At 46.8% G+C, this 26,917-nt stretch overlaps 1 protein-coding gene across 1 annotated transcript in view; it reads right to left on the bottom strand.

Moving 5' to 3' along the window:
* Nucleotides 1–496: 496 nt before the first annotated feature.
* PLD1 (phospholipase D1) overlaps nt 497–26,917 on the bottom strand; it is a 39,106-nt gene continuing 12,685 nt past the window's right edge. The window contains exons 7-26 of the mRNA XM_085232566.1: nt 24,779–24,837; nt 24,018–24,110; nt 21,812–21,964; nt 21,405–21,554; nt 20,799–20,882; nt 19,568–19,649; nt 18,182–18,292; nt 16,968–17,174; nt 16,149–16,365; nt 14,358–14,486; nt 13,991–14,109; nt 13,722–13,835; nt 9,847–9,957; nt 9,594–9,682; nt 8,265–8,378; nt 7,713–7,762; nt 6,732–6,866; nt 5,745–5,898; nt 5,028–5,142; nt 497–4,734 (exon numbers count right to left, since the gene is read on the bottom strand). Of these exons, the coding sequence (XP_085088692.1) occupies nt 4,510–4,734; nt 5,028–5,142; nt 5,745–5,898; nt 6,732–6,866; nt 7,713–7,762; nt 8,265–8,378; nt 9,594–9,682; nt 9,847–9,957; nt 13,722–13,835; nt 13,991–14,109; nt 14,358–14,486; nt 16,149–16,365; nt 16,968–17,174; nt 18,182–18,292; nt 19,568–19,649; nt 20,799–20,882; nt 21,405–21,554; nt 21,812–21,964; nt 24,018–24,110; nt 24,779–24,837 (2,511 nt within the window). The 3' untranslated portion in view covers nt 497–4,509. The remainder of the gene's footprint in view (nt 4,735–5,027; nt 5,143–5,744; nt 5,899–6,731; nt 6,867–7,712; nt 7,763–8,264; nt 8,379–9,593; nt 9,683–9,846; nt 9,958–13,721; nt 13,836–13,990; nt 14,110–14,357; nt 14,487–16,148; nt 16,366–16,967; nt 17,175–18,181; nt 18,293–19,567; nt 19,650–20,798; nt 20,883–21,404; nt 21,555–21,811; nt 21,965–24,017; nt 24,111–24,778; nt 24,838–26,917) is intronic.

The raw sequence follows: 26,917 nt of genomic DNA, 5'->3' as shown, positions 1-26,917 counted from the left end.
CTAATGGATGGAGATGAAGCCATGTGCCCAGTAAAAGCACCTGTGTGCCTGCACACGTGACACAGAAACCTAGGAAATAGAAGCTAAAGTTTTCAGTTTGAAGGATTGCTTGGAAACGCCACTGCTTTATTCATCTTTTTTCCCTGGAGGTCAGCAGCAATCTGCTTTTTGCTCTTTCAGTGCTGAATTTCCTCTACTGAAAGTTAAAAGGGAGAGCCACAAGTTAATGCTGTTGTGGAGATGGACTGTTTCTATCTGCACTTTTCATAATAGCTCGGGCTCATTAAAACAGGATTGTTTGTTTATTTCAAGAAGTCCAATGTTCTCCTCCTGTGCAGTTCTACTTCAGCAAATTCTCTCTCCTAGGAAAACCCCAACGATTCAGACCCACCTTTTATTTCTGGGGGCTCTGGGTCTTTTCCCACTGCTCTGTGCCCCATGAGCAGGTTGTGGCTGCAGACACCAGAACAAGCAGGAACGAGACCAAAGCCAAGTGTTTCAGCACGCCATGCTCCGTTGTATTTTCAGTCCTTTAATACACATTCATTTACCATACACAGAGTGGAGAGGAAAGCAATAATCAGCAGAAACGAGGGTACAAACTGGGTTCCAGCGGCCTTCACAGAAGGGATAGTGGGTGCTCATGGAGGCAGGGGTGTGGGACCTGTGCTCAACCCGCAGTGGGAGCTCTCACATAGGGGACAGCTTTCGCCAGAGAGACGATACAGAAAAAAACATTCCAGGACCTGTGACTTTTGACAATGTTTTTCTCTTTTCCCGACTGTCAGGAAAAAGTCAGTACATCAGAATTATTTACATCGAGGACAGAACAGCCGGAGGTTAAAAACAGAATAATCAAAGATATGAAAATACAACAAGAAAGCAGGCAGGAATAGAAAAACCCATACAGAATCACTGCATTCAGTGGTCTGATGTAGTCAGTGTATGTTCCATTTGATTCACTGGCACAGCGCAGTGCTCCTGGTTTCACCCCCATCCTGCTCCCAGCAGGATCCCAGCGGTGCAGCAGGGAGTGCCTCCCGGGGACCGTTTGCAGAATGAGTGCCACAAAACATGAGCATGCATTGAAACATCCACAGCTCCCGCAGAATCTCTTCTGCTGGCAGTGCAGAGCAGCAGCAATGGGGGACCAGGGCAGGGCAGTGGGACCGGTCTCCACACCTTGGCAGGAGAAAGAAAACATTCACTTAAAGGGCCATCCAGATATCTTCTCATGGACCACAGATACAGCTGCTGGGTATAGACTGAAATCCCCCGGCAGTTCTAGCAACAAGTGCAAACCACTGCAGTGATAACAGCACACCAAGCCCGAGTCTGATTGTGCGTGGATTTAAGGAACAACGGCATTGTGCACCATCGCTGTCAGCCTGGAAAAACCCACGCTGAGGACTTGCTAGCCTGGTGCCTCTGTGAACACAATGGCCAGCTGCAGACAAGTCAGAGCACAGATCTGTACCTCCCAGCTGCAAGCTGAGACCAGCAACCAAAGCACTGGGTGTCTGATGTTACTGTTAGCAACATTCTTAGCATACGATGGCATCTTATCCTTCAAGTTTTTAAACCATGTGCCAATTCTACCGTGAAACATTTATCCAGTCCAACATCCATACAACAATATACATACATTTTTAAATATTAGATTTAAAAAAAAAAAAAAAATCATGAAGATATGATAAGGAGTGTGAGTTCCCAAAGTGGCATCTATTAAGGAATAAATAAAAATAAAAAATAAAAAATAAATGTCATACCTGGTTAAACTGCGAAATAAAGCCTAAGCCTGGGAGAAACCTCTCCCCTTTCGTTCAGTTCTAATGAGCAAATGTCACAAGAAACAGTGCATGTTTCCAGGCTTGCTAGCGCTTGAACCCACATCCCATGTTACAGTACTGTACATCTGCGAGCAATCCTTTGCAGTTGGAAGGTCTGAAAAGCCAAACTGCTCTGGTACTAAGGCCTAAGAAGTAGTGATTGTTCAGTTGCAGATATTGACTATCTTAAGGTCTTCAACCTCACAGGGTTCTTAATATAAGAAATAAAGCTCCAGCTGTCTCTGAGCAGAGCCACATAGCCCAGGTATGGCCAGCAATGGTGCAGATGAGTGGAGTGTACATTGCTGCTCAGGTGTGCAGAGCTGTTTTCCACTAACACCAACAGCTATGAAGCCCCAATAGTCTGCTTCCAACTTAAAGACAATATAATTTAATGATTATAACTATCTTTGCTAATAAGAGAATGGGGACAATAAGAGCACTTGGAAGCTGACAGCCTTACATTTCTTCAGTGTTCCTGCATACAGGCGGTGGGGGTTGAGCCTTTTCAACTATGACTGCCAATCTCTGTGACTTGCAATGGCTCTGACAGGCTGTCATTGTTTGAAGTTAGCAGCTTTGTTCCAACTAAATCAGCTAAAAACATCTCAAGAGATAAAAGCTCTGAACCAGCACTGACATAGGATAACAAGACACCTTTGATCTCTTCTGATTGCCAACAGTTGATGCATAGCACCTTGCTCTGGCTCTGCGAGGGGCGGGGGGGAAAACCCAGGTTGATTTTTTTAAGGTTAAAAAACAAGAGAACAGAGTTATCTGCTAGCAGCATGCCAGCCAAAAGCATCAACCTCTTGGACCAAAGATTATCATGAAACTACTGCACATGCACTTCCACCTGGCTGATCAGACCACGAGTACACCAAACAGAACAGAGAAATTTGCAATTCCATCTACAAAGAGAGCATAAAGCAGAGAGAACTGCAGGATATGGCTGAAATGTGATTTGCCTGGGGAATGTTGGTGTTCACTTCTTGTGCAAGCAATGCTGTGCAGAGTGACCTGGTGCCTATTTACAGTTCTGAAGATAGAGCAAACAATCAGCTAGAAAGTGATGCCAGCCACATGGCTGGGAATAGGCAGATGACCACTGTAATTCTTTTCCAGTTAAAAACAGGTGAGATTGTTGGAACTGCTAAGAAAAGTAAAATGAAACTTGCTAATGAACTAAATTAGAAAACAGATCACCTGGGCTTTTGACTGAGCAGCTTTGGGCATGCGGAGCAATGCGGGTCACACCTCACTGAGTCCCAGCCCTCATGCAGCACAGGACCTCAGTCTCCCACTTCTGCAGCTCTTGCTGTGTGTTTTCTGCAGCATGTTTTTAGTGTTTGGCATAGGAAGCTCCTCTCCCAAGGCTGCAGTTGGGGCTGGGCATGAAATTAGGGGACACAGTTTGTTGTGGGACAGAGACTGGGCTGACACCTACCAGGCCATATCCTAGCCCAGGAGCTGCACTGTTTTGTTCAAGGATGTCAGATCAAATTGCTGCTTCGCTGCACTGTGAGATGCAAAATAGCTTGGGAATGGAGTTTTCCCTGGAAGGATGTGTTCGGAACAACTGAGCTCAGGATCAAAACTGGTCTAATAACAAAGAAGATTAGAGAATAGGTTTTGCTGAATTCTCCCATTTCCTTGTGTTTACCCCATCCACAGGGTGAGGTGTCTGCTCAGTCTGAGCACAGCCTGCTAACACTCCGCCTCTGGCTTCATAGCCTTAACCTCTTAAATAGGAAGCAAAAAAGGAATGGAAAGGTCTGCCTATAGAATGTGATATAATTGCACGAGTGAAGTAGGCAGAGCATAGTGTAAGCTTGCATGAGCCAAGCTGAAGGAGTAGCTGTTCCCCATCACACTGCCTCATCTGCCTTCAGCTCCAGAGACATAAGGCTTTAGTTTAAAACTTGGACAAAGCTTTCATGTGCCTTTTAAACAAAGAGATGTGCTGTACTTCTGTAAAGGACAGAAAGCTGCCGATTGCCAGCACCTTCAGCTCCACGGAGGCTGCCCTTTCCCAGCACCCACACAGCACCGTGTTGCACATAGGAATGCTGATTGCTCTAGCCACAGGAAAAACAGTATTTTTCCTCCCCTAGAGGGGAGAAGAGACCAAAATACTGATTCCAACAACAGATTGTTTGTGTGTTTCCTACTAAGAGATGCAACATCCATGCTTGGCAAGCAGTGATGGTTGGGCAGCACCTCCTGCAGTGACAGAGCTGCTCGAAGGGCTCTGACGTCGCCCAAAATGAGGTGAGGGTCTCTGCTGAGCCACCACGTGGTGCCCCAGAGCCCGAGGAGGCTCCCACAGCACATGTGCAACCACAGCACGCAGCTGGCAGTAGTAACAACAGCAGTTAGGATTTGTTCCCTATCCTAGGAAGTGGCATGCATCCTCTAGGTGTTCAGAATGTGCCTTAAGAAGTAACTCCTCAGAGTTGAAACTTCTTATTTGTCACGAATTCCGAGTCTTTCTGCTCCTCTCCTTTCTAGTGTCGATTTGCTTGAAGTTCCTCCACCAAGATCCTTGAGAAAGGCACATTAGCTTGGTGGAGATCTTTCTTGCTTCCCTTAGCAATGAACAGATTTCAGAAATCACATATTGTTCATTAGCTTGTCTCCAGAGAACCAAACTTTAAAATGTAAAGCAGTCTGCATCTCCTTAAGTCCAAACCTCCATGGGTACCATGGACTCCTTTGTTCCAACAGAGGGAAGCAAGTACTCTTCCTCCAGGAAACGGAAGGGGAATTGTACCAGAAACCCACGAATCTTTTTCAGTTCTTCAGCTGCTTTCACCGGATCATCATTTGCTAATATTGGTTTGTTGATGAAATCACGCAGCTGGGCTAAATTATTCACCTGGTCACTGGGAAGGCATCGGAACACCTGAGAAGAACAGACAGAAATGGCAAGTCAGCATGGGGAAATACAGTGAGGTGGATTTCCTGAGAAAGATAAAAATACTGAACACATATTCCTCCGGATGGCAGCAGTTAAAAAACAGCTTGGAGATCGCCAACTAGAAGTAAGCACACTGGAGTGGTGTGAGGATGCTCCAGTTTCTTGTTCCCAGCTATGGCATTTTAATGATAACGTTCATTCATTCAGAATATCTGACTAACTCCAGGAGCTCACCCTGCTGCCCCAGCCCTCCCACCTGCAATAGGTCAAGGCATCACCTTATCGAAGATGGTGGCATTGCGAGCTGCTGTGGAGATCCACACCTCCTTAAAGAACCGTTCACAGACGGGATCCTGGTGGTCCGGATTGAGATCGGAGCCGCCGAGGACAACCCTGAGACAAAAAGAGGAAGGGATTGATGCCTGCTCAAGCCAAGTCCTGGCACTCCCACTCTTGGAAACACCAGGAAAGGTATCTGTCCCAAACACACAAGTCCCCAAGTGTCCCTAGGACTTGCCAAAAGGCAGAACGCCTTCCTGCTGCCACAGTCCCTCATCAGCCCTATTGCTGCCTGATTTTCGCCCTTTCTTCTGCGCAGTAACTGTCCAGATGGGAAATAGGGGGGGGGAGAAAGGAAAAGGAAAGAGGTCTTAATGAAAAACCAACTACGTTGTCAGCCAGATGGTTGCTCTGAATGAACAAACTTTCATTAGAAAGAGACACCACCACCCAAAATTGAAACAGTATGAAAACAGTATCCAGAGGAAAACAGCACTGTCTTATTTACAAGCTCTCCTAGAGAATTCCCCAAGCAAAATGCTCTGTAAGTCAAGCTGCCAGCTGAGAACAGGGATGGCAGGAGGAAGACTAACTCTGGTAAGCAGCAGCCAAACTCTGGGCTAGAGCCAGGCCCAGCAGTGCTCAATCTGACACAGCAGCAGCTTGTTGGATTTCTCAGCTTTCGAGCCTGAGCCTGGCCGGTCCCCGTGCCCTACCTGAAGCAGCGCAGCCGGAGGGACAGGGCGAATCGCCCAGCGCTGTACTCCTCCCCATCCATCACCGAGGGCACAGTCTCAGTGTCCTGCACAATGATGGCTACTTCGCTGTCCCGCTTGCCCAGCATGCTGCGGTCGTTGATGTTGGCAGAGCCTGAGAGGGAACAGGCAATGTCACATAAGTGATAAAGCACAAAGACAGCACCAAGGGAACGGTCCCTCCTGGGAAGGTGGAGGGCCGGACTTAGTTAATCCTGATTACTTTTGAAAGGGGAGAAAGGTCAACGCTACTTCATGCGCATGGCAGGGCAAGGAGTGCAAACCTCCCCAGGAGCCATTAGAGGCAAGGGCTGAGCTGCTGCTCTGAGGGAGAGGAGAGTTTCGACTCTTGTAAAATCTGCTATGGAACTGTTCTCTTTGCTGATATAACAGATCAGAAAGGGCTTTGTTAAAGAAACAGGCTCCAATTCTGCTTTTCTGTTGCAATGTGCAATTCAGAGCCTGAGGTCTCTTGTCTTTGCTTCACAGTCTCATAGTAAATATGGTCACAGAGACAGATGAAATACTCTCTCTTATTTGTTATAACCTATTTCCCCACTCCTAGGAAACAGAGCTGATAAATGACACATGTTGCCCAAACCGTCCAAATTTCACGGCACATTCTGTTCTTTAAGGAACAGATGACAAGTCTCACAAGTCCTCCTGCTAGAGCCGAGCCTGATACAAGACAGATGGACAATATTCCCTGCACTGGGATTCTCATAACTGCTACACAGAGATTTAAAGCTGTTTTTAAAAAAAACAAATTAAATGACAGCTTTCCAAACCCTTTTTTCCCTCCTACCTATCCTCCTGATGAATTTATTTGTCTGTATTTTAACAGCAAAGTATTTCATAGGGAAGAACTCCCAGCAACACAGAGAAGCATGCAGCATCACAGCCCACACTGGGCGCAGGGCAGAAGCTAAGGGCAGAATCCCTGCTCACCAATTATGACCGTGTTGTCATCAGCAATCAGCAGCTTGCTGTGGACATAGATGAGCTCAGTGACCAGTTTTCCTTCCAACTCTGCATACGTTCGGAGCCCACAGAAGGAAATGTAATTGATCCACTTATCTCCAACTGAGAATGAAGAGAGAACAAAACCAATGGGCTGAGAAAAATAAGAAAAAATCCTCTTTATGTAAAGCCCCATATGAACAGCACAACTTACTTTAACATCTTGTGCTACAAAAGCGCACAAGCAGGGATTGGAAGTATGTTTATTTAAAAATGGGCACTAAAACCACCTGTGGGCTTCTCTGCTCTGCTGCCTGCTCAGACATTCCACTTTGGTGAAAGCTGACCCAAATCCCCCTCTCACAGCATGAAAATACTCCCAGCTTATATGGGAACCTTAAAAATCACCAGACCCCATGCCTGCTTTTCTGCAGAAAGGCTATAAGCAGGTGCTTTGCCCATGCATGGTACTGAAAACACGTCCCAGTGTCATTGCCTGCAGCACGGATTTGCGCAGAGCACCAGAACTAACAAGTGTTTGGGATGCCTCTCATGAGTACAACACATGTAAGCAGCTGGAACTGTGCTGTGCTCCTCCCTGGGGTCCTTCCCTCCTCCAGAACAGGGCTGCATTCAGATGCAAGGCTGAAGGCAGCCATAGCTCACACAACCTCTGGGTTGCTTGGAAGCTGCAGAGGCTGAGGTCGCTCTTGACGCTTCAGCCCAACCCCGATCCCTTGGCTACACCAGCAAGAAGTGAGCTGTGTGCAGCCAGGAGCTGCAGATAGGGCCTTGCTGCCTAATGTTTTGCAGCACGGCTTTTGGTATGCCTGTCTCCACTGCCTGGGGTTTACAAAGCTGTAGCTCTTCCAAGCGTAATGCAACTGGAAAACGTGAGCTTCAGCTTACAGATCCATCTGTCCAACAGCAGCATCTCATGGCCTTGTAGGAAAGGAATACAGCTTTTACCTTCTGACTTCAGCTGGCTCAGGATTGAATTTTCTCCTCGGCACATGGTCCTGGAAAGGAGTTAAGCAGCTCTGAGTGCCACAGCAGCTCAAGGCAATAGAATATACTGAAGCAAGGTAAATTGCAAACACAGCTGCCTTTTAAATACTCCATGCAAACAGAAGAAATGTGTGCACATTTTCCCATACAATGGAAGAACTATCAAGAGCCGCTCATTTCCTAAAAAATAAATTTATGCCAGTCCATGTTTAAGATGAAATTCTTTATTCAGGGGGACGTGAGGCCCTGGCACTGGTGCCACAGAGCTGTGGGTGCCCATCCCTGGAAGTGCTCAAGGTCATGGATGGATCCTGGTGCGAGATGTCACCAAACTCATATCAGTCCCATGGCAGTAGCTGGGGCTGGGTGGGCTGTAAGGTCCCTTCCAACTCAACTCACTCTGACACTAAGACCTCCTTCTGTGGTGTGTGCCCTGCTCACAGCACAACATTGCAGCTGAAGCAATGGGGCCTCATCATGGTGCAGTTTTGGGTGGTCCCCAGCACACAGTACCTGTAGTTGAAGTGCATGATGGCCTGCAGCGCATTGCCCCCGCCTGTCGAGATGTCACCCTCGAAGCCAGGCAGCAGTGGGATCACCACGTACACTCGGTAACGCTTGTTTTCCCTACAACAACACATTTGAGGAAAATATCAGCCTGCAAGTCTTCCTGCTTGGTCTCACCTTCTCTGTGTTGACTGGTTTGGTTTCTGTCCACAAGGCCGCTACACCAACTTGAAGGGAGCAGAGTATGAAATGTACTTCCAGGTTCAGATCTTCTCTACCTGTCATCAGCAGTTTATGCTCAGGTTTTTTTTGCAGACTGTGTGCGCCACTATGAAAGTTTGCACAGCCCAAAGTCCCTCTGCAAGTGGTACAAAGCAGCTCTGCAGGCTCTGCTGTTGGGCACTACTACAGGCAGAAACCCAACATCTAATGAGAAGTGCCTGCTCCATTCTGACCTAAAGAAGTCAGAAATGCCAGAAAAGATGGGAAAAGCTCAGGGAGCAAGCAGAACACTGGCCATTCAAAAAGGTAAATAGAGCTATAAAGTTTTAGACAAAGAGGATCTGAGTTTATTTAATTTCCATCAGCACTTCTCTATAGCTGTACGTGGAAAAACAACACGTGAAAGAAAGTGTTAGAAGCTTTCTGGCCCAGCAACACAGGGATGCTCTTTTGTATTATGGCATACACAGATCTTCAGGATAAGTTCCAAAAGAGCAACATTAAGCAAGGATGCCCAGGATCAGAACAAAAACAAGCCTCTACCTGTGGAACTCAAATTAGCATGGAGTCAGGCATCTCACGTAAAAGGAGCATCTTGCAGCTGGATTGTGTCCATCCCAGCACAAACCACAGCCCCTTACAATGGGCTGTAAGTATTCTCCAGCACTTATTGGGAAAAGAGCTTCCATCAATAGCTGAACCCTGCAGTCAAATTCTCAAAATGTATTTGCATCCCCCATTTAAAAGCAATCCTCTCTACAGATAGTTTAAACAAGCCAGGCATCCCAGCCTAAACTTCTCATCCATCAGCTTGTCCTCCTTATAGACCAGGACCGGCTGCCTATACACAAAGGTAGGACCTCTGGGAAGCAAGTTTTTCAAAAAGTTACATCATTAAATATGCACACGCATCAGAGTAAGTCCAAAAAACCACTTCCTGGTAGCACAGAAACCACTGAAGAGTCTCACAGCTGTAAAAGCACGTAGATGTTTGACTACATAGGTGTTGTGAAGAAGAGCTACTGTACAGTCGTGTCCATTACGATATTATTTTGAACCACACTGCACAAATGCAGCTGGCAGACTCTGACTGCCTTGTTAAGAGGAGGTTACCTGTGAGCTTTAAGAATCCTCTGAGCAATTGCATCGCCGATCTTGTTCCAGACAACCTTGTCGTCAGCACAGCTAATAAAAAACTGGTTCTGTGGGAAGAGCAAGCACAACTATTGTCACACAATGCCAGAGATGAGAAAAATAATAATAATAAATATATATATATACATGAGCATGCTTTGTTTTTCAGATCAGTTCCTAAAAGACTGCCCTCCTGATGGCTGCCAGCCATGCCTGCCCTCCTTCCACTCACCTCGATGTAGATGTAGTGCTTGCTGTTCTCTATCACGCTGATGTAGGCGGCGTGGATGGACTCCTCGTGGTACTTGATGCCAGCCGACCAGTCTGCAGCAGAGCGGATCACCTGGAATCACAGACCAACACTTTGCCTCTGCCCCAGCAGTGCTGCGTTGTCCGAGAGGCACTGCTGCCCTTCAGGACTAGACTAGGAAAGGCAGTAACTGCAACACTCCCCATTCATACTGCATTTGTAATAAGGAAAAAGGAGGCTCCAGAATAGCTTTAATGCTTAGTAATGTTTTGATGGAAACTGCCCTGTCCCATTGCTGTTACTCTGCCAGCTGAGTAGCTCTACACCAATTCCTAGGAGCACAGAAGTCTCATTCTTGCTCAAGTTCTTACAACAAGAAAGGTTTTTAAAACAACCTGACTTTCCAAGCTTTAGGGGTACACACCAATCAGCAACCTCTCCTATACAGCTGAGGTCTCCAGTGGGGTCAGTGCATTTTCCCACAGCTGGGCAGTATGTAATTACATGGCCAGCCTGATAATGCTAGCCTTGTCATGTGCACCTGAGGTCATTTATTTCTTCAGCCAAATTCTTGCAAAAGTAAGAATTTGAGATGAGATAACTTTTTCTTTTTTTTTTTTTTCTTTCTTTCTTTTTTTTTTTTTTCTGAATATCCACTTTTAAAGCAGATACTGCAAGATCCCCAGGGCACATTCTCTCCCTGCAAAAGAGCCAGACCCACATGAGAAACATCCTCTGCACAGCAACAGTCAGGGCATGCCCTGAGCAGCATTCTCCTGGGTGGAAATGTGGCTTTTAATTACACGCTGGTACTTGCTTGGGGAAAATTACTCTTGGTTAGCCTCTGTCTTTAAACACTGTCAAGACAAAAGCAGTGAAACAATAGCTGTAAGCATCACAAAAGAGCCATCATAGCAGCACATTAGTGCACTGACACATCGGACAAGAGGAAAACGCGATGGATCTGTGAAATGTGTGTCAGTGAGTGCACAAACCTGTCCTCTTCCAGGGGTCAACCTCATTTCTCCTGGAAATCCCTCCAGTGCATTTCTTTTCTTTCTCTCTGTCCAGCTAATGACAACCACCACCACCAAACAATCCCCTTCCAGACTCACAGCTTCCCAGAGTGCAGCCCACCTGCCCTTCCCTGTCATCCTCCTCCTCTCTGCCCTCTCCACACAGCACACGAAGCTGCCCACTGCTAAAGGATTGTCACCGTGTCTCAGAGCAGCATCACAGCATCTCTCACACAACCTCGAATCCAGCTCTTCCACACCCCAGCCTGCATCCCAGTCCTTGGGGATCCACCTGGACGTAACCACAACCACCAGCAGTGTCTCTGCTGATGGAGGGCTACAAGGAAATCCCCTTTTGCATCAGCCTCACACACAAGTTGCACAAAGGGAGGGAAGAAGCAGCAATGGAAGATACTGGCTTGGAGGTAGGCACTGCAGCTTGGCCCTCCTCTAACTAAAGGCAGGTCATTTTCAACCTGAATGAATTCAGAGGCCAGCACCAGTCACTGCATGGCTCCACAGCCATAGGAACAGGCAGGAGTTTTGTATTCACCAAGGGCAGCATCGTGCAGCTCCATCTCACCCAGGCAATCTGTGCTGTCCTGACAGTGTGTTCTAAATGAACTGCTTTAAACCCAAACTCCCTCGCTACAGAGAAAGGGCCACAGTGCCACCACCAAGAGCTGGCATCTCCATCCCTTTTCTCTCCTATCACAGACAGCAGCAGTGTGAAGTACTCGGGCTCATCATCTTTGACTTCTTTCACCGACAAAAGACTCATAAATTTTATGCTTGCTAAGAGCTAATGCATAAATCCTGAACAATGCAGGCCCTCCTGCAGACTTCAAAGAGGCTTTTGTCATTGACAGAGCACTAAATCTTCATTGCATTTACATCATGGACCAGATATTGCCTCACCACACGTCTTCAGTAGTGCTGTCTTTGGCTGATAATCGCCAACTCTGGAATGGAAACAAACCAACACTGCCTTCGGCTTTCTGACTCTTGCAAAATCCATGTGCAACTGCATTGCCATGGCAAGCAAAGACAAAAAGTTCAAATGAGAGTAGACGAAGGATGCATTGTGCCTGGCCACCGCTACAGCTGATCCAAGCATTCCTCCCTCCCAGCCTGCACCTCCACGTTTGCTTGTTATGCACACACTGCTCACCCTCTGCTCACCCTGCCTTCTCCCAAGCCCTTCCTAAAATGCACTCTTCTGCTCCCCTCTGACTAAGCAGAGCAAAGCCAGACAGTACAATGAGGTCAGAATGTGTTGATGACAGGTCAGTGGCGCGGACCAGCAATCCCCACGGACCCTTTGTGCTGTCTCTGCCTCTGATCTGCCCACAATTGAAGACAGATTTCCAAACAAGCTCAGAAACAAGAGAAATGTCAGCCAGATTTTTGACAATCATTTCATGCCCAGGGACACTGGACAGTGATTCCTGCTCTGACATTGCTCACATAGTCCCCGAGCAGCACTGAGGTGGAATCACACAGACTTGGCTGGTGTCCCAGCAAAGAATTCGGTATCAGGACCCTGTCAGGGCTCTAAAAGCTGCAACTGAGCATCAATTAGAAATAAGAGAGGTATTTTAAATGAATAATTCACAAGACAAACCCAGCTTCCAGCTTGGTAATCACTAGAGCTTAACCTTTTCTTTTCTACAGCAAAGCCTATCATTTAAGGTTGAGCTTTATCTCGTGGTTAGTGTGTGCTCTGGGGAAGCAAGCCCCCACACCTCCATGAGAGCAGAGTTTCCAAATAAGCCAGTGTCATGGACAGAGCTGGGGAGGTGTTTGCAGCCACACAGAAGCACAGTGGTGCCTGGAGCGAGACCACTTCTCAAGAAGCCACAAGCAATGTTTTGGCACTTGACGTAAAATGCCCAAACCCATCTGCGTGACACAGGGCTGTCACACAGCCCATGCTGCCCACCCCTCACCACATGGCCAGGCACAGACAATGCCCGGCAGCCCACAGACCCAGACAAATGCTTCTTGCTCCATGAAGCATCCCCAGGCGCTGCTGTCATCTGGATGGACTGCTCCTTTTGAACAGTAAGTTCATGGATGTTTCCTGGTTTGGGTCTCATCCCTCTTATTTCACACATCTTTTGTTCTCAGAGACACCCTGCTGACTTGCTGCTTCAGCAAAACTACTTTGACTTCGTGTTCTTTAATCAGTCCGTGCTTGTGCTGGTTAACACTTGCATTCAATACATAAGCTAAATATGGTTAACAGTGTTTTAAATAAATACATTTTTGCAATCATGAGGATGATGGTCAGAAACAAAACTGTGGGCACAGTGTGCAGCAGTGCAGAGGATCCACAGGTCTGAAGATGAAGACCCACACATAAAATTTAACACAGAAAGCAACAGTCACAAGACTGCTCTTAACATGGGGCTTCAAATGGCCACTGCCCATCTGCACAGGACTTCCAGGGCTGGGGGGATAACTCTGAGAATATCAGCAGCAGACACTGTGTGTCCAACACCAATCCACCAGCCTACCCAGAGCACAAACACAAATGATGGGCATTAGAGAAAGAGCAGAAAAATAAACAAGAAAAACAACGCACTGTACAAAGCTGTAGTGCACCCAAAACTTCAGTATCGTATGCTGCTCAATCCCCTCATCTCCAAAGCTGGAGGTAACAACTAATGCATCGTTTTATTGCAGTTGAGGAATTGATCAGCTGTGCTACAAACGATAAATACGACATGAAAAACTTCTACTTAAATTAAATCGTACAGAGAGTTTGTAGTGACATTTCTTTCCAGCAAGATGAAAAATGCTCTTAGGAGAACTCAATTAGAAGATCATAGCACTCACCTGGACTGTGGCATGAACTGCATCAGGCACCTGATACTTCAACTCATTAGCAGTTTGCTGAGATTTTGGCAAGAGGAATGGGTAGGACAGGGAACGGTATTTGGGCTTCATGATCTGCCCCAGGGAAATAAAGAAAAAAAAGCCTTTGAGGAGACTGAAACACAACAACGTAAAACAAAAAATAAGAAAGCTCATCTGTGGAGGGTACACAGATAAAGCACGTGTGCACTTCCAGTCTCTGTGCCCCCACAGCAGTGCTCCCTACCCACCTTGGTGAAGTTCCAGCGCTGGATGAAGTGCCGGGCCACATCGCGTGCTGCTTTGCCATGCACCACAGAGGAGATGTCATGCCAGGGCATCCTAGGGGTGGTGTATCTGTCAATGAAGTCTGTGGGACAGGAAAGCACATTCTTAATCTTCAGACTAAGGAGGCAAATAGGGAAAATCGCAGCATCCTCATCCTCACACTAAGCTTACTGTGACGTGGCACCAAGGGCAATGCAGGCTGACTGCCCCCACAAGTCCACGGACCATGACAGGAAAGTTGGCCCAAGACCACTTGGAAGGTGTTTGCTGCTTCTTCCTAACAGCCAAACCAAAGCAGTTTCAGAGCTTCCAGTGAGCGAAGACACTTACCAGCAAAAGGTTTGTCAAGCTGAACCCAGTCTTTAAAGACGAAGTTGCAATAGTCTTTCCCATGCCAGAACCTGGTTTCCCCAAGCAGCTCTCCCACACCTGTCTTCAAGCTGCGAATGGATCCTTTATCTGTCACAGGCAAAGAAAATAAAAAACCCACATGCTCCAAAGTCAGGACTGTCCATTGCACAGCATTGGTGAGAGCCTCACTGCCATGCAACAGCATTGGAGGGACGTGCCAGTCCTGCTCAGCTGAAGCTGTTTTCTCCCTAGTCTTTCTGTTAGTGTTTCTTCATCCCTATCTAAATATGCTATACAATCAGGACAGGTTTTATGTATACATTAGTTTGTTATGGAAATAAAATGCTGAATTCTCACTACACTGGACTAAAAAATTACTCCAGAATTGCTTGTCTTTTCACTTAAATGTTACCATGTGGGAGCCCTGGTATGTGGCTATGTGTAGAAGAAAGAATATCAATTACATCATCCGTGTAATGTGCCTTACAGTACAAAATCCAACTTCTCTGCTAGACGGGTTATGATTTTGACTCTACAGTTGGATGTATCTCCTGCAACATAAACTAGTCTTTATTAGCTAAAATGAAATGATGTGAAAGTTTGTTTCCACATGAAATACTGTGGTTTGCTTTATTTGTTGTTGTTGGTTTGGTTTATTGTTTTGCTTTCTAAATAACAATGCTATCTTTTGATACAATTTTAGCAAAACTCAGCACTCTCCAGATGAGGTGCTGCATTTACACAGACCTTCCAACAGCATCTTTTGCCATCAGTCAGAGATGAGAACAGCTCAGTGCACCTAACTGCCCAACTCCTTTCGGATTCACTGTGGAGATGAAGAAACATTCCCAGATAGGACTTTAAACTCTGAATTAAATTTGATTGACTCGTAAAGGGGTTAAAGCAACCTGCAGGAAGTCAAGATGCTCTACTTATGACAAAAATGCATGTCTACTTCTGCTGCACTTCTCCCCACTCCAGAATGGTGACACTTTACGTGACAGGAGTTCAAATGAAACATCAATCTGCTGAAACTACAAGTGACAGTATGTAAAGAGCCGATTCCAGACCCAGCTGGTTTGAAACTAAACAGATTGTGATGCCTTTGCTGCATCAATATACATCCTGAGCTGACTGCAATTGGCCCAGCTATGCTCCAGCCAGAGAAAGGAGAAAGTTCTGCTGGGAGATTTCAGGAAGAACTCCTTGCCAGAAGGAACAACACGCTGACCCCTGTACCTTTAGCTTGGAAGTCACATTTTGTGTGGGGAATTAAAAGCTGTATTCAAACATCTGGCTGTCAAGCAGCTTCTCTAGCAAGCAGGAATGATTTAATTTAAGTGAACTGGTTTGAATCTATGTAACACAAGCCTATCAGAGGGGATAGTCATATTCAGAAATTGTTTCACCTATTGGAACAAATACAAGTTGAAAAACAGAAGACTCAGTTCTCCCATGCCAGGAACAGAAGTTTTCCCACATCATAAGCATTAGGCACCATACACACTGCACCACGTCATCTGACAATTGCTAATTAACTAAATGCAAATCCACTTGTAACTGCTCCTGTGTACTTTGCAGTAACACAGATTTACATATTGTCTAAACATAATTATTATTCCGATAGTTATGGAATTAATCAGCTCTTCTTCTTTACAAAGAGCTCGTTACCCAGAAATTATGTGAATCTGCACGCACACCCACCACCCACCTCCGCACAGCCTCTATGTATGTCGTCTGGGTATAGCTGGGATGAAGCACGTTACTTACTTGATTCACTGTCTATGCTGCTGACGCTGTCAGCATGATGCATGCCATGTCTATGGAGATGCTTGTAAATAGTGAACCTTGAAAACTTCCTGGGTTTTCCTATCCCTTTCATTTTTGATATGTCTGGGATATCATCAGCATTCTTCTGGAACAAATGGCTTTCTGGTGATGAAGCTTGAGACTGCAGGGGGCTGTGTTCAGACGACTCTGCTGCAGACTGGAAAGACACAGGACATGGCTGCATGTATGAGCACTTTATTCTTTAATTACAGGAAAATCCATCGATGATAGCTAGCAGTATGTTCTTCAACCAGTTAGCAGTCAATTGACTCCGGATTACTATTCTCCATGTAATTCTCACACACTGACACCTCTTTACACTGTTTTAGAGCTATCTGGTTACATGACCCAGGTTAGCAGAAAAACTTGGCAAGCTTTGCATGTGCTCAGGGCCCGAGCATCCAGAAGATCAGAGCTCTTTCCAAGTGCCTTCTGTAGACTTGTAACTAAGTTTATTAAGAACACGGCCTGCAAATTGTGACCGCTACTCCAACCTCGAGGGAAACCCAACTGCCTACCTCCATGCCCTAGCAGGGGCTGGACAGGACCCAGCCTTAGAGAGTCACTTAATGCTCATATCCTTCTTCCCATTCCTATTCATGGTTGGGCTTTGTGATCTTAGTGGTCTTTTCCAACCTTAACAATTCTATGAGTCCTCCTTCAGCCTCCTGTACCCGACTCTGCGAAGCACAGCTCGTTCATCCCTCCTGCAAACTCAACAGACAGACATCCAACACAGCCATCATTCAGCCCACTTACTGCCAGGTTGGCCATTGACACTGACTTGATGGCCCCCATTCGCTTCACGCTGCCCACGTCGGTCAGACGATGCTCGTCGTCATCCCACCTGCCGTATGCCAAGTCGATGCCACCCACAAAGGCCACCGACTGGTCCACGATGACGAGCTTCTCATGGTGAGCCCAGAGGTACACGGAGGAGGACACGTGGTCCGGGTGTCTCATCACCTGAGGACAGAACCCCACACAGAGAGCTGTGATTACTGCAAGGGACTTGCTGCCGTTGGGATTTCAACAGCATAGCTGCATTCCTATGAGGATCTTAAGAACTTGATCTAAAAGAAAACAACATATTGGTGATCTGACTCACTTCTTTGGTTGTTGTCACTACAGAAGAGAAATGGGAAGTTGTTTTGTTGGTTTTTTTAAACCATCAAGTTGTCTGACATTTGTTTATGACATTCTCTTGACATTTGTTTATGACAAAGTCACTCCTCTATCTAAGCACACAGTACACAGTTTGATCTTTAATGTCAGAGAAGAACCATAAGGCTGACTTCCTGTGGCTTCACCTGCAGAGCCTGTAGGCAGCCAGTGCCCATCTTCCAGTGACACCAGCCCTCCTCACTGCTAAGGTAACGGGGAATGAATGTTTCACTACTACAGTTGATCAAGTGATCATAAATCTATCATTTTAGCAGCTTGTTCATCACTTATTAAAAAACAGATGTCTCTAATTTCAAGGTACTGGATCTCGCCTTAGCTGAGAGATCAAGGTACTGGCTCACAATCCACAATCCATTTTCTGCTCCGTGGCGGAGCAGCAGCATAACAGTGCAATGATGTTCATTTATGACAGCAATGTAAACATCTAGTGTTGACTCTCATCATCAATGTAGGTACAGAAATGCTGATGAGACAACATTCTCAAACTGTAATTTTCCATTTGATGTAGCCCCATTAACTCGTCACCTGAAATAAGTTTCATATGAATTAGATGAATAGCTGCTTTGGCAATTCTAAATTAAACAATTTTAGGTTCAGTTATAACCTAAAGAAATGAGGTTTCCACACTCAGAAGTGGTAATCACAGTATGGGTATGTCTTCACACATTATGTCCACAGTGGACACAGCGTGGAGCCACTGCTCTTCTATTTCACACTCAAATACACAGAGGGTCAACACCAGCAAATTAAGGCAAATGCCCTTTGCACGACTGCCTGCACGCAATTACCTTGATGTTTGGATGGAGATGCATGAGTGTCCGCTTGCTATATTCACTGTTGATCCCTAAGGCCAGCTCCACCTCTTTGTACAGTATTACAAAAATTCGCACACCTTGTTGCTGTCAGAAAGAAGCACATAGGAATTTCAGTGGATCCCTCCCTGAGGTTTGCCTACGGTTAGCAGCACGTGTGGGACAGTAGCAGTGCATCCATACAGACATCTCTCCCAAAGCAGATGCACCTGAGTGGACGCCAGCAAGGTGCTTCTGCTGGTAGAGCTAGAAGCTCTCTCTACTGAGAGCAGACCTAGGCAGTCTCCAAATTGCAGAAGATGTTTTGCTCTCCAAGGAGCACTGCAGATGTATCCCAGCCAGCCTTATCCCCAGCCGGACCAGAGCTGCCAAAGCCAAGGAATGCCACAAGAGAAGGCAGGTAAGTATTTCCAGGAGCTGACCTTGAAACATTCCTGACTTATACAAGGTATTTATAGCCACAGGAAAATCCATGCTGTCATGGCAAACAAAGCCAATTTCTTCCAGTGAGCATGCCCTGTGGCCACATTCCATTTGCCAAAAAGATGAGTCTATCCAATCAACCACAGTCAGGCACAAAACCCTCACAGTTCTAGGGATGTGGCATGAGTGAGGGCTGTGGAGATGAGTGGGTTGGGAGGGGAGGGAATCAAAGTGAATCTGAGCACATCCGCCTGGATTCCTGCCCTTTTACACAGCGATGCTCAGGACTTCCCTGGCTGCGCCTCCCATCCTGACTAACCTGAGGCAAAGCACCAGTTCCAGTAGAGCCATTGCCACAGGCCACGTGGGCAAGGGGAATGCAGCCTGTGCTCACACAACCCTCACTCTGATCTTTTTTTCTACCAGTATCTCACAGCTCTGAACAAAGAAAGGAATGTGAGCACACAGAGCGTCACACAGGAGTCTTCAGAGGGAGTGCCAGGACAGGCAAAGGTCAGCAGCAGGTCTCAGCTGCTCCACCAGGAAGAACAGGAGAGATGAAAGCAGAAGGAAAAAGCCATAGCAAGAACTCCAGCTTATAGAAGCATTTGCTTACTGTACACAAGCATTTATTAGCTTGGATAACACAGCAATGTAAACAGGAGCGTCTGAGTCACATTTATCACCTCCTCCTTCAGAAGCTCAACACCACAGCCCAGCTCTGGGGAACAGCATGCCATTGGTGTTGGCACTCTTTTTCTACGCAGCCACAACTCATCCCGTGCCACACGTTATGCTGAAGCCCTTTCCCAATGGCAGTTCTCTGCAGCAATGCACCAAGATCATCGTGGCCACAACCTCCAGATGGAAAGGGCCACAGAATGACCCTGCAGCCACAGGGATTGCCGTGCAGAGGGGCAGAAGCTGGAGCTCACTTACAGCTTTCCGCTTGAGAATGCAGTCCAGCCGCCAGCGATTCCCTTCAACAACGGGCCGCTTCATGAAGATTTCTGGGCTCAGCCTAAGGAAATAAAGGGGAGAAGAACACAGTGTATGTAGCTTGCAAACAGAGCATTGGCCTAAATGATCAGCTCGCTAAGCAAAGAAATCAGGAAGTGTGATTTCAGTCCTCCTGAATCTTATGGCAGCATGAGAAGCACAGATTTGGGCTGAATTTTCCATTCTGCTTTAAGACAAAGCAAGATGATACTGCAGTGGGACTTTTTAGTGACTCATAGCTTTAAGGGTCACAAGGAAGAGTTAAGCTTTTGTATCTAAATCCTGCAAAGCGAGGCAACAGAATTTCTGTCCTTTACTTTCATACAGAACAGAGGAACTTGTGCTTGACTAATGCATCTTGCTACATCCTAAAACCATGCCTCTCACTACAACTTTTTTTATCTTTATTTTATCTTTATTTATCCAATTCTCAGGTAAGTTTTGCAGTTCCACAGCATGTTAATAACTGACTGTTGCTGAATAAAACGTTAAGAGACAACGGGCCTGAAACACAATAATCTTGCACTACTACCTGGTGTTGCACATGGAGCAACAAGAGCATTGGGTTTATCTGTGGCCATATCAAGAAGCAGGCTCGCATTTGTCAATGCCAACATTACATTTAGTTTTCTCATAATAACTGCTGCCTCAGAATTAAACCCTCCACTTGCTACCAGCAGTAGGTAAGTACTAAGAGGCTCCTTTTACAGATGGTGATGTGACCAACATCGGAGAAGATGGCTGAGCAGCTTGCCCCACTGCCTCTTCCCAAGCTCCTGTGCAGATGACATGGGAAGATCACGGCCTAAATCTGTGGTATCTGAGTGTCCACGGTCCCTTAAACCTGCCAAACACTCCTGTCCCTTGGCTGTACAGCATTTTATGCTCCCAACAAAGCAACTCAAACACTCTGCAATTCAGGTGGTGCCTTCATGCAGTTTCAGGCCTCTCCTTGGTAGGAGACAACTGAGCAGTTGATTTCAATCATGTGCTTTTGCTGCCAACCCTCCTGAAAAGGCCTTTGAGTCCAACACAACGATGTTTGGGTGTGCTGCCAAACCATCTGGCAGCACGGCGAGCTGCCATACTGCATGGCCTCCAAACACTGTGGCATTGTCAGGAATGCCCCAAGGGTGACAGCTGGTCAAAACCCAAGTATGCAAGTACGAACCACCAATCTGTGATGAAAATTTCTTCTTTAGCAGCTTCCATGGCATTCGCAACATCTTCAAAGTACCACTTAGCATTTACATACCTGCAAAACCAAACAAAGGATGTTGATTTATTTTTCCTCCCCATTCATCACACAAGAAGTTCACAGTGAAAGACCAACAGGTTCGGTGCTAATATTACTTATGTTCTCTTCTCAAAATAAAGCACAAACCTTATTTCAAGAATTAGGACAACACATAGTAGGAATTTCATGCTGCTATTAGCAGCTTAACAAAACAGCGTAAGAAGAGATCATTAAGTGCCACTCGGTACTTCTGCCAACCACACGCCATATCCTTGGGCTTCACTTGACATGAGAGCTGTTTTGGCTCTCAGGAAAGGATGGTGTAGCATGTTAGCTTGGATTTATGAAAACTATTTGAGCAGCAGGAGCTGTGAGCTGGGACCTGATGGATGGCAGCAGAGGGGCACAGGAAAACCAATCTGCAGCGCTGCTGCTCTAGGAGGAAGCTCTGGAGGAGGAAGCAGCCAGAGGAAGGCATCCTCATTAGCACCTGCACTACCATGGGTTTACATCCAGAGCCCCCAAACCCCCCCAGCTCACCACTTGGCCAGTGTGTTCTCCTGCACGGCCGCGTACGACCCAAAGCGGTGCTCGGTGAGGAAGTCCTTGCCGTGTTTCCGAATGAACTCATCTATTCCCTGCCTCCACCACTGGGCATGCCTGTAGCTGGTGCACTTCAAAATCAGTGACCTGTAAGAGAGAAACACAGGGCACAGTGCTTTCGCTGGGCTGCTTCTCCCTATCTGCGTGTTGCTAGATGCACCTCTGTTGGTCATGTTTTATTAATGCTACAAGTAAGGAGCAGCAAGAGTCTTTGCTTTGTTGGTTTGTTTGCAAAGGAATACATCAGCGTTGCTCTGACAATAACAAAAAAGAGAAATACCACTGACTCCTTAAAAATAATAAAAGCAAGGAAAAAAGTGTCTAGCTAAGCCTGGATTTCTTACCTAGAGAGATTGTCTATCTGCAAGCCGTACTTTGTTTCTGTTTCTTTCTGGCCTATCTTGATGCTGAATTCCTTATCCACCAACAGGACGAAGGAAATGGCCCCTGAGTCCGGCTTCATGTAGAGCAGGAATGAGTCCTTCACCACCAGCCACCTGTGGGACACAGGAGCTTGACATCACATCCCTCAAACACTGCCAGAAAACCCCAGTAACGTGAGAAGGCTTTCCAAACAAGTGTGCGCTGCTCACCAGGGGAAGGAAAGCATTTAACCAAAAGTAGTCGTTAGGAGAGCAGAAAAGCCCAAGTGCTCATTTTATGAACTTAGGTCATAAGTCTGAATCCAATAAAAGACTTCCAGAGCAACTTGCATGCTACTTTTTATAGAGGTCTTTGGAAAGGCAGCATCTTACATAACAAAACCAGTGAGACAAACATCCCAGCCAGGGGAAGGGAGAGCTCCTTTTAACCCAGATCTCCATTCAGGCTGCATGCCCCACCTGTAAGTGATGCTGGAAATGCCTGACATCTCCAAAATGAATTACCACAGAATCATTAAGGCTGGAAAAGTCCTCCAAGATCCTCAAGCCCAACCCCAACCCATCCCTCCATACCCACTGCCCGTGTCTCTCAGTGCCACATCCCCATGGCTCTAGAGCACCTCCAGGGACAGTACCCTGCATCACTGCTAATGCCTCACCTTGTTTTTGAAGCTAGCATCACTTTCACTCCTGTCAGAATGTATGAACAAGGCATTTTGGACAGCATTTATTGCCAAGCAACAGGCACTCTGCTAGAAACACATGATGAAAGATGACCTGCAGGTTTTACATAAATACCACAGCCTGAAGGTAACTCTGGGAAAAATATGTTTTTGCTGCGAATGGCATTTCTAATTTTTCTCCCTGTGCCGTGTAGCTGCGGTAACCGGCCCCCTCTGTCCCACACAGGTCTCCATCACGAGACCTCCGCCTAATTCTTGTGCAAATGCAGAAACACAGGCAGCAACAGAATGCACCGCAAAAACGTGTGAGTTCTGCTACCCTTAGTAACAGTCCCAGCTCCCCTGATACTTCCAAATCCCATTATTTTCCTTTTCTTTCAGCACCACAAGATGACCGAGCATCACCCTTCATCTGGCGCCAAAATACCCTCCCTTCCTCTCCCCAGAGGCCCATAATCCTGTTCCCAAGCATCCCTGCTGGGTACAGTTTCCAGTATGTGCACTTTTCATTTCCTCAGGCAGCTCTCTGTGCCTGAGGACCCACCCACCTTCACGGTGTCACCCCTGCAATCATCCCCCACGTCCCTTTCCACAGACCCATGGCCATAACATCCCCAACCTGCTATAACAGAGGAGACTAATTTGGGGTATGGAAAAACCAACACCTGCAGCAAAGCAGATTATGACCCAAAGAGACAAAAGAGAGAAATTTAGCAAGAGAGGACAAGGATGGGCAGTGCAGGCTGATGACGAAACGCTTGCAAAGCTGTAAGAAATAGGCAGTTAGGTTTTACAGTGCTTCCAACACATTTTGAAAAGCGATTGCAAAGCTGAGTCTTGGAGCATGCTGCCATCCTAGCATTTAAGGGGGAGAAAAACAGCCAAAACTACACCTTCACACTACTGTGAGAAGATAGGGAAGAAATAAATTAAGGGACATGCTGCCTATTTCAGTACTTTTCTCCTTTTATCCAACAAGACCGAGAGGATTTATCTGAGAATGCATTCTCTATTTGTGAAATACATGAAATTATTTGTAGAAGCCAGACATAAATGTAAGTTCTTCCTACAATCATCCGTAGGATTTTAACAAATCCTCCCTGGCAGTATTACTGCACTTAATGATTTGACCTGGATGGTCATCTCCTTGTGAAATCACTACGGATAACTCCTGTAAAACTGTTTCAAATAATACTGGCAAGACTACAAAGAAATAGAACATCTTCACAAGAACACAGCAACTTTTAAGATCATAGAATGACAGAATTGTAGAATGGCATGGGTTGGAAGGGATCTCAAAGACCACCTAGTTCCAGCCACTGCTGCAGGCAGGATCGCAACCAAAATAGGCAGTAGACAGGCTGCCCAGGGCCCCATGCAACCTGGCACTGAACTCCTCCAGGGATGGGGAAACTTCCAGGCATGGGGAGCAGCAAAGCACAGGAGAGGAGCCCTCAGCTCTGCCACCCCTCAGCCCACAGTACCTCTTGGACCAGCGGTAGCACATCCTGCCCTGGCCACAGCAGTTCAGGCCAGGTATGCGGTGGCCCCCGGAGCGTTTCATCACCAGCCCTTCCCTGCAAGAACACAAACGTGGTCAGGACAGGTGACAGGGCTCACCCTGGATGCCCTCCATGCTGCTTCAGAGCTCACCCAAGGGATGGCTCCTGGCACCTTCAGCCAGGCCTGAACGGCCCTGCACCACTGCACCAAAGGCCAAAAGGGCAAAAACATCTCCCCAAAGGAAGCAACACAGATTTAAAAAAACAAAAGGCCTCATTTCATGCAATCATAGGATCATTAAGGTTGGAATAGACCTCTAAAACCACCAACCAACCATCCCACCAAGCCCACTGCCACTCAGTGTCATAACTCCACAGCTCTGGAACACCTCCAGGGATGGTGCCTCCACCACTTTCCAGTGTTTCACAGTACAGGCACACAAACATGCAGGCAGACAGGTTGTAGGGAGGGGAGGAAAGCAAACCCGTAACCCAGCTGGTGAGCTGCAGCCCACGTCTTGCAAAGCAGCCCACACTGAGGCTATTTCCCAAAGTGGTAGCACTTCTTTCTGAACACTGATGCATTTTTATATCCATATGGTAAAATATTCCCCAGTCAGTTGTTAGTGAGGAAGGAAAACTATGAACGTGAACACTATAAAGCCATGTTCTTGGTGAACTGTACCTTACAAAAAAAAAAACAAAAAACAAAAAACAAAAAAAAAAAACAGCTCACAACTCACATGCCCTTTGGTCCCAGGTCATGGATGAATGACAGCTGACTTACTCCAATGAACTCCATCTGGGGAAAGACAAAACAGTTTTGCTTCACCCTGTCACCAAGAGAGAACCTACAGAGGACCCTAAGCAAAAAATCACCACCATAACTTCAGTATCCTTAGGAAGAGCACAGAAAAACTGCAAAGAGAATGAGCATTCATCCCTGGGGCTGGAAGCCCATAATTGGTTTCCAATCCCCTATACCACCACCACACCCCACTTCGGGGCACAGCTCCTCAAACCAAGACCTCAACAGAACACTCTTGCTCAGCCTTCACTCCACCACATCATGGCCTCATCCACCCCCATGAGCCAAACACCCACAGTGAAGGTGTGGTGGGGCAGGAGGAGAGTGAAACAGAGTACGATGGAACAGTGTTCAGCATGTTCTCCACTTCTGCTGATCTGTGCAGCCCACGATGAGCCCCAGCTCCCACCACCAGGTGCATCAGCAAACCTCAGATTTGAGTCACCTGCCTCCACCCGGCTCCTCCTGCTTCAGCAGGGAGAACGCTGAACGCATTCAGCAGAGGAATGCAAAGATAAGCAAAGCTGGTGAGAAAGCGCAGCATGACTACATTCAACTCTAAAAATAGGACACCCTGAGATTTGGAGCGAGCTGGCTTTTCTTGGCACAGCGGGACGTCCCTGCCTGTCTGCTGGCTGCTGGCCCTGCAGTGGACAGAAGTCTCCAGGCATCCCAAGCTTACTGATATCCCAACACCCATGGAGGCCCTCCAAGGTCCCTCTGCCACGGGCTCTTTGGCAAACCCATCTCAGGGCCTTCGTTTGCAAAATCTGATTCCACAGGGGAGTTAAATGGGTGGAACCACGAGCTTTGCAAGGCTTTGAAAACATGAAGTGTGTAACAAGGAATATCAGCAAACCTGAGACATAAGCTTGTCCTGCAGTCACAGTGGGACTGACTCAGGCCCCATCCCCACCATGCCCAGCCCTGCCCAGATAGCAGCAGGAGCACAGAACATCTTTCTTTCTCCCTGCTGTTGTTCCCTCTGGGACATTCCCAAACTCCTCACCCCATCTGTAAGGTCAGGAGAAGGACAAAGGATCTTTTGTTCTCCCAGTAGCCCAAGGACATGAAGCAACCTCCATTCAGCAGAACCAAATTTATGCCCTCGTTCTCTGCTGATTTTAGCCTGTTTCAGACAGGGACTAGAACAAACTATTTCATGGTTTTGCTGCCCATCTTGATATCAGTATTCTCACTGGGAAATCGGCTCTGGGAAAGTACCAGCTGTGAGCTGTGAACGTCTCCATCCATTTCTGCACTGACATGCAAACCAAGACAAGGAATGTGTGAAAGCCTAGGGCATGCCATAAGCTCTTACAGGAGGTCCTAAGCAGAATTTTCAGGCTGGTTCCTTGCCTCAAAACCAATTTCCACTCCTTCAGAAAGTGCCTGGCGTTCCCACCAGACGGATCAGAAAACTGGCCATCTCCCTCACATTATTCACACTGAAAACAATGCTGCACATAAATGTCAAAACCCTTTGAAAAAATCAGCAGAGAGCAGAGAAATAACAATCCCTGAAGGAGGAGAAGAAAAACCAGGAGGAGAAATTCATAGAATCACTATGGTTGGAGAAGACCCCTACAAGCACCACGACCAACCCCAACTCATCCCTCAAGCCAACTGCCCATGTCCCTCAGTGCCACATCTCCAGGGCTCCAGAACACCTCCGGGTGACTCCACCACTCTCTGGGCAGTTTGTGTGAATGCACCACCACTATTTTGGAGAAGGAATGTGTCCTGATATCCAACCTGAACCCCCTCTGGCACAGCTTAAGGCCATTCCCTCTCATTCTATTGAAATTCCTTGCTCTTCACCCATGCAATCAGATGTGCTTTGACACGGAGCAACAAGCAAGATCTCATCACTTCCAAGCAGGATTCCTCAGGACAGTGAAAAATAACTGTTCAGATGATTTATTGTCACCATTAGCACATCAGCTAGCTGTACTGTTACAGAGCATTACAGCAGAGGTGCTGAGAACACAGAGGAGCAGTGCTGGGAGGCGGGCAGCTGGATTCCTGCACTGCCTGCGGGGAGCGGTCCTGCTCCGGTTTCTGAGCAGTTTGC

The sequence above is a fragment of the Meleagris gallopavo genome, chromosome 11 (assembly GCF_905368555.1).
Source record: "Meleagris gallopavo chromosome 11, MGAL_WU_HG_1.1, whole genome shotgun sequence".
Taxonomy (NCBI): domain Eukaryota; kingdom Metazoa; phylum Chordata; class Aves; order Galliformes; family Phasianidae; genus Meleagris; species Meleagris gallopavo.
The sequence above is the reverse complement of the archived record's forward strand: the minus strand, read 5'-3'. Positions and strand labels throughout refer to the sequence as shown.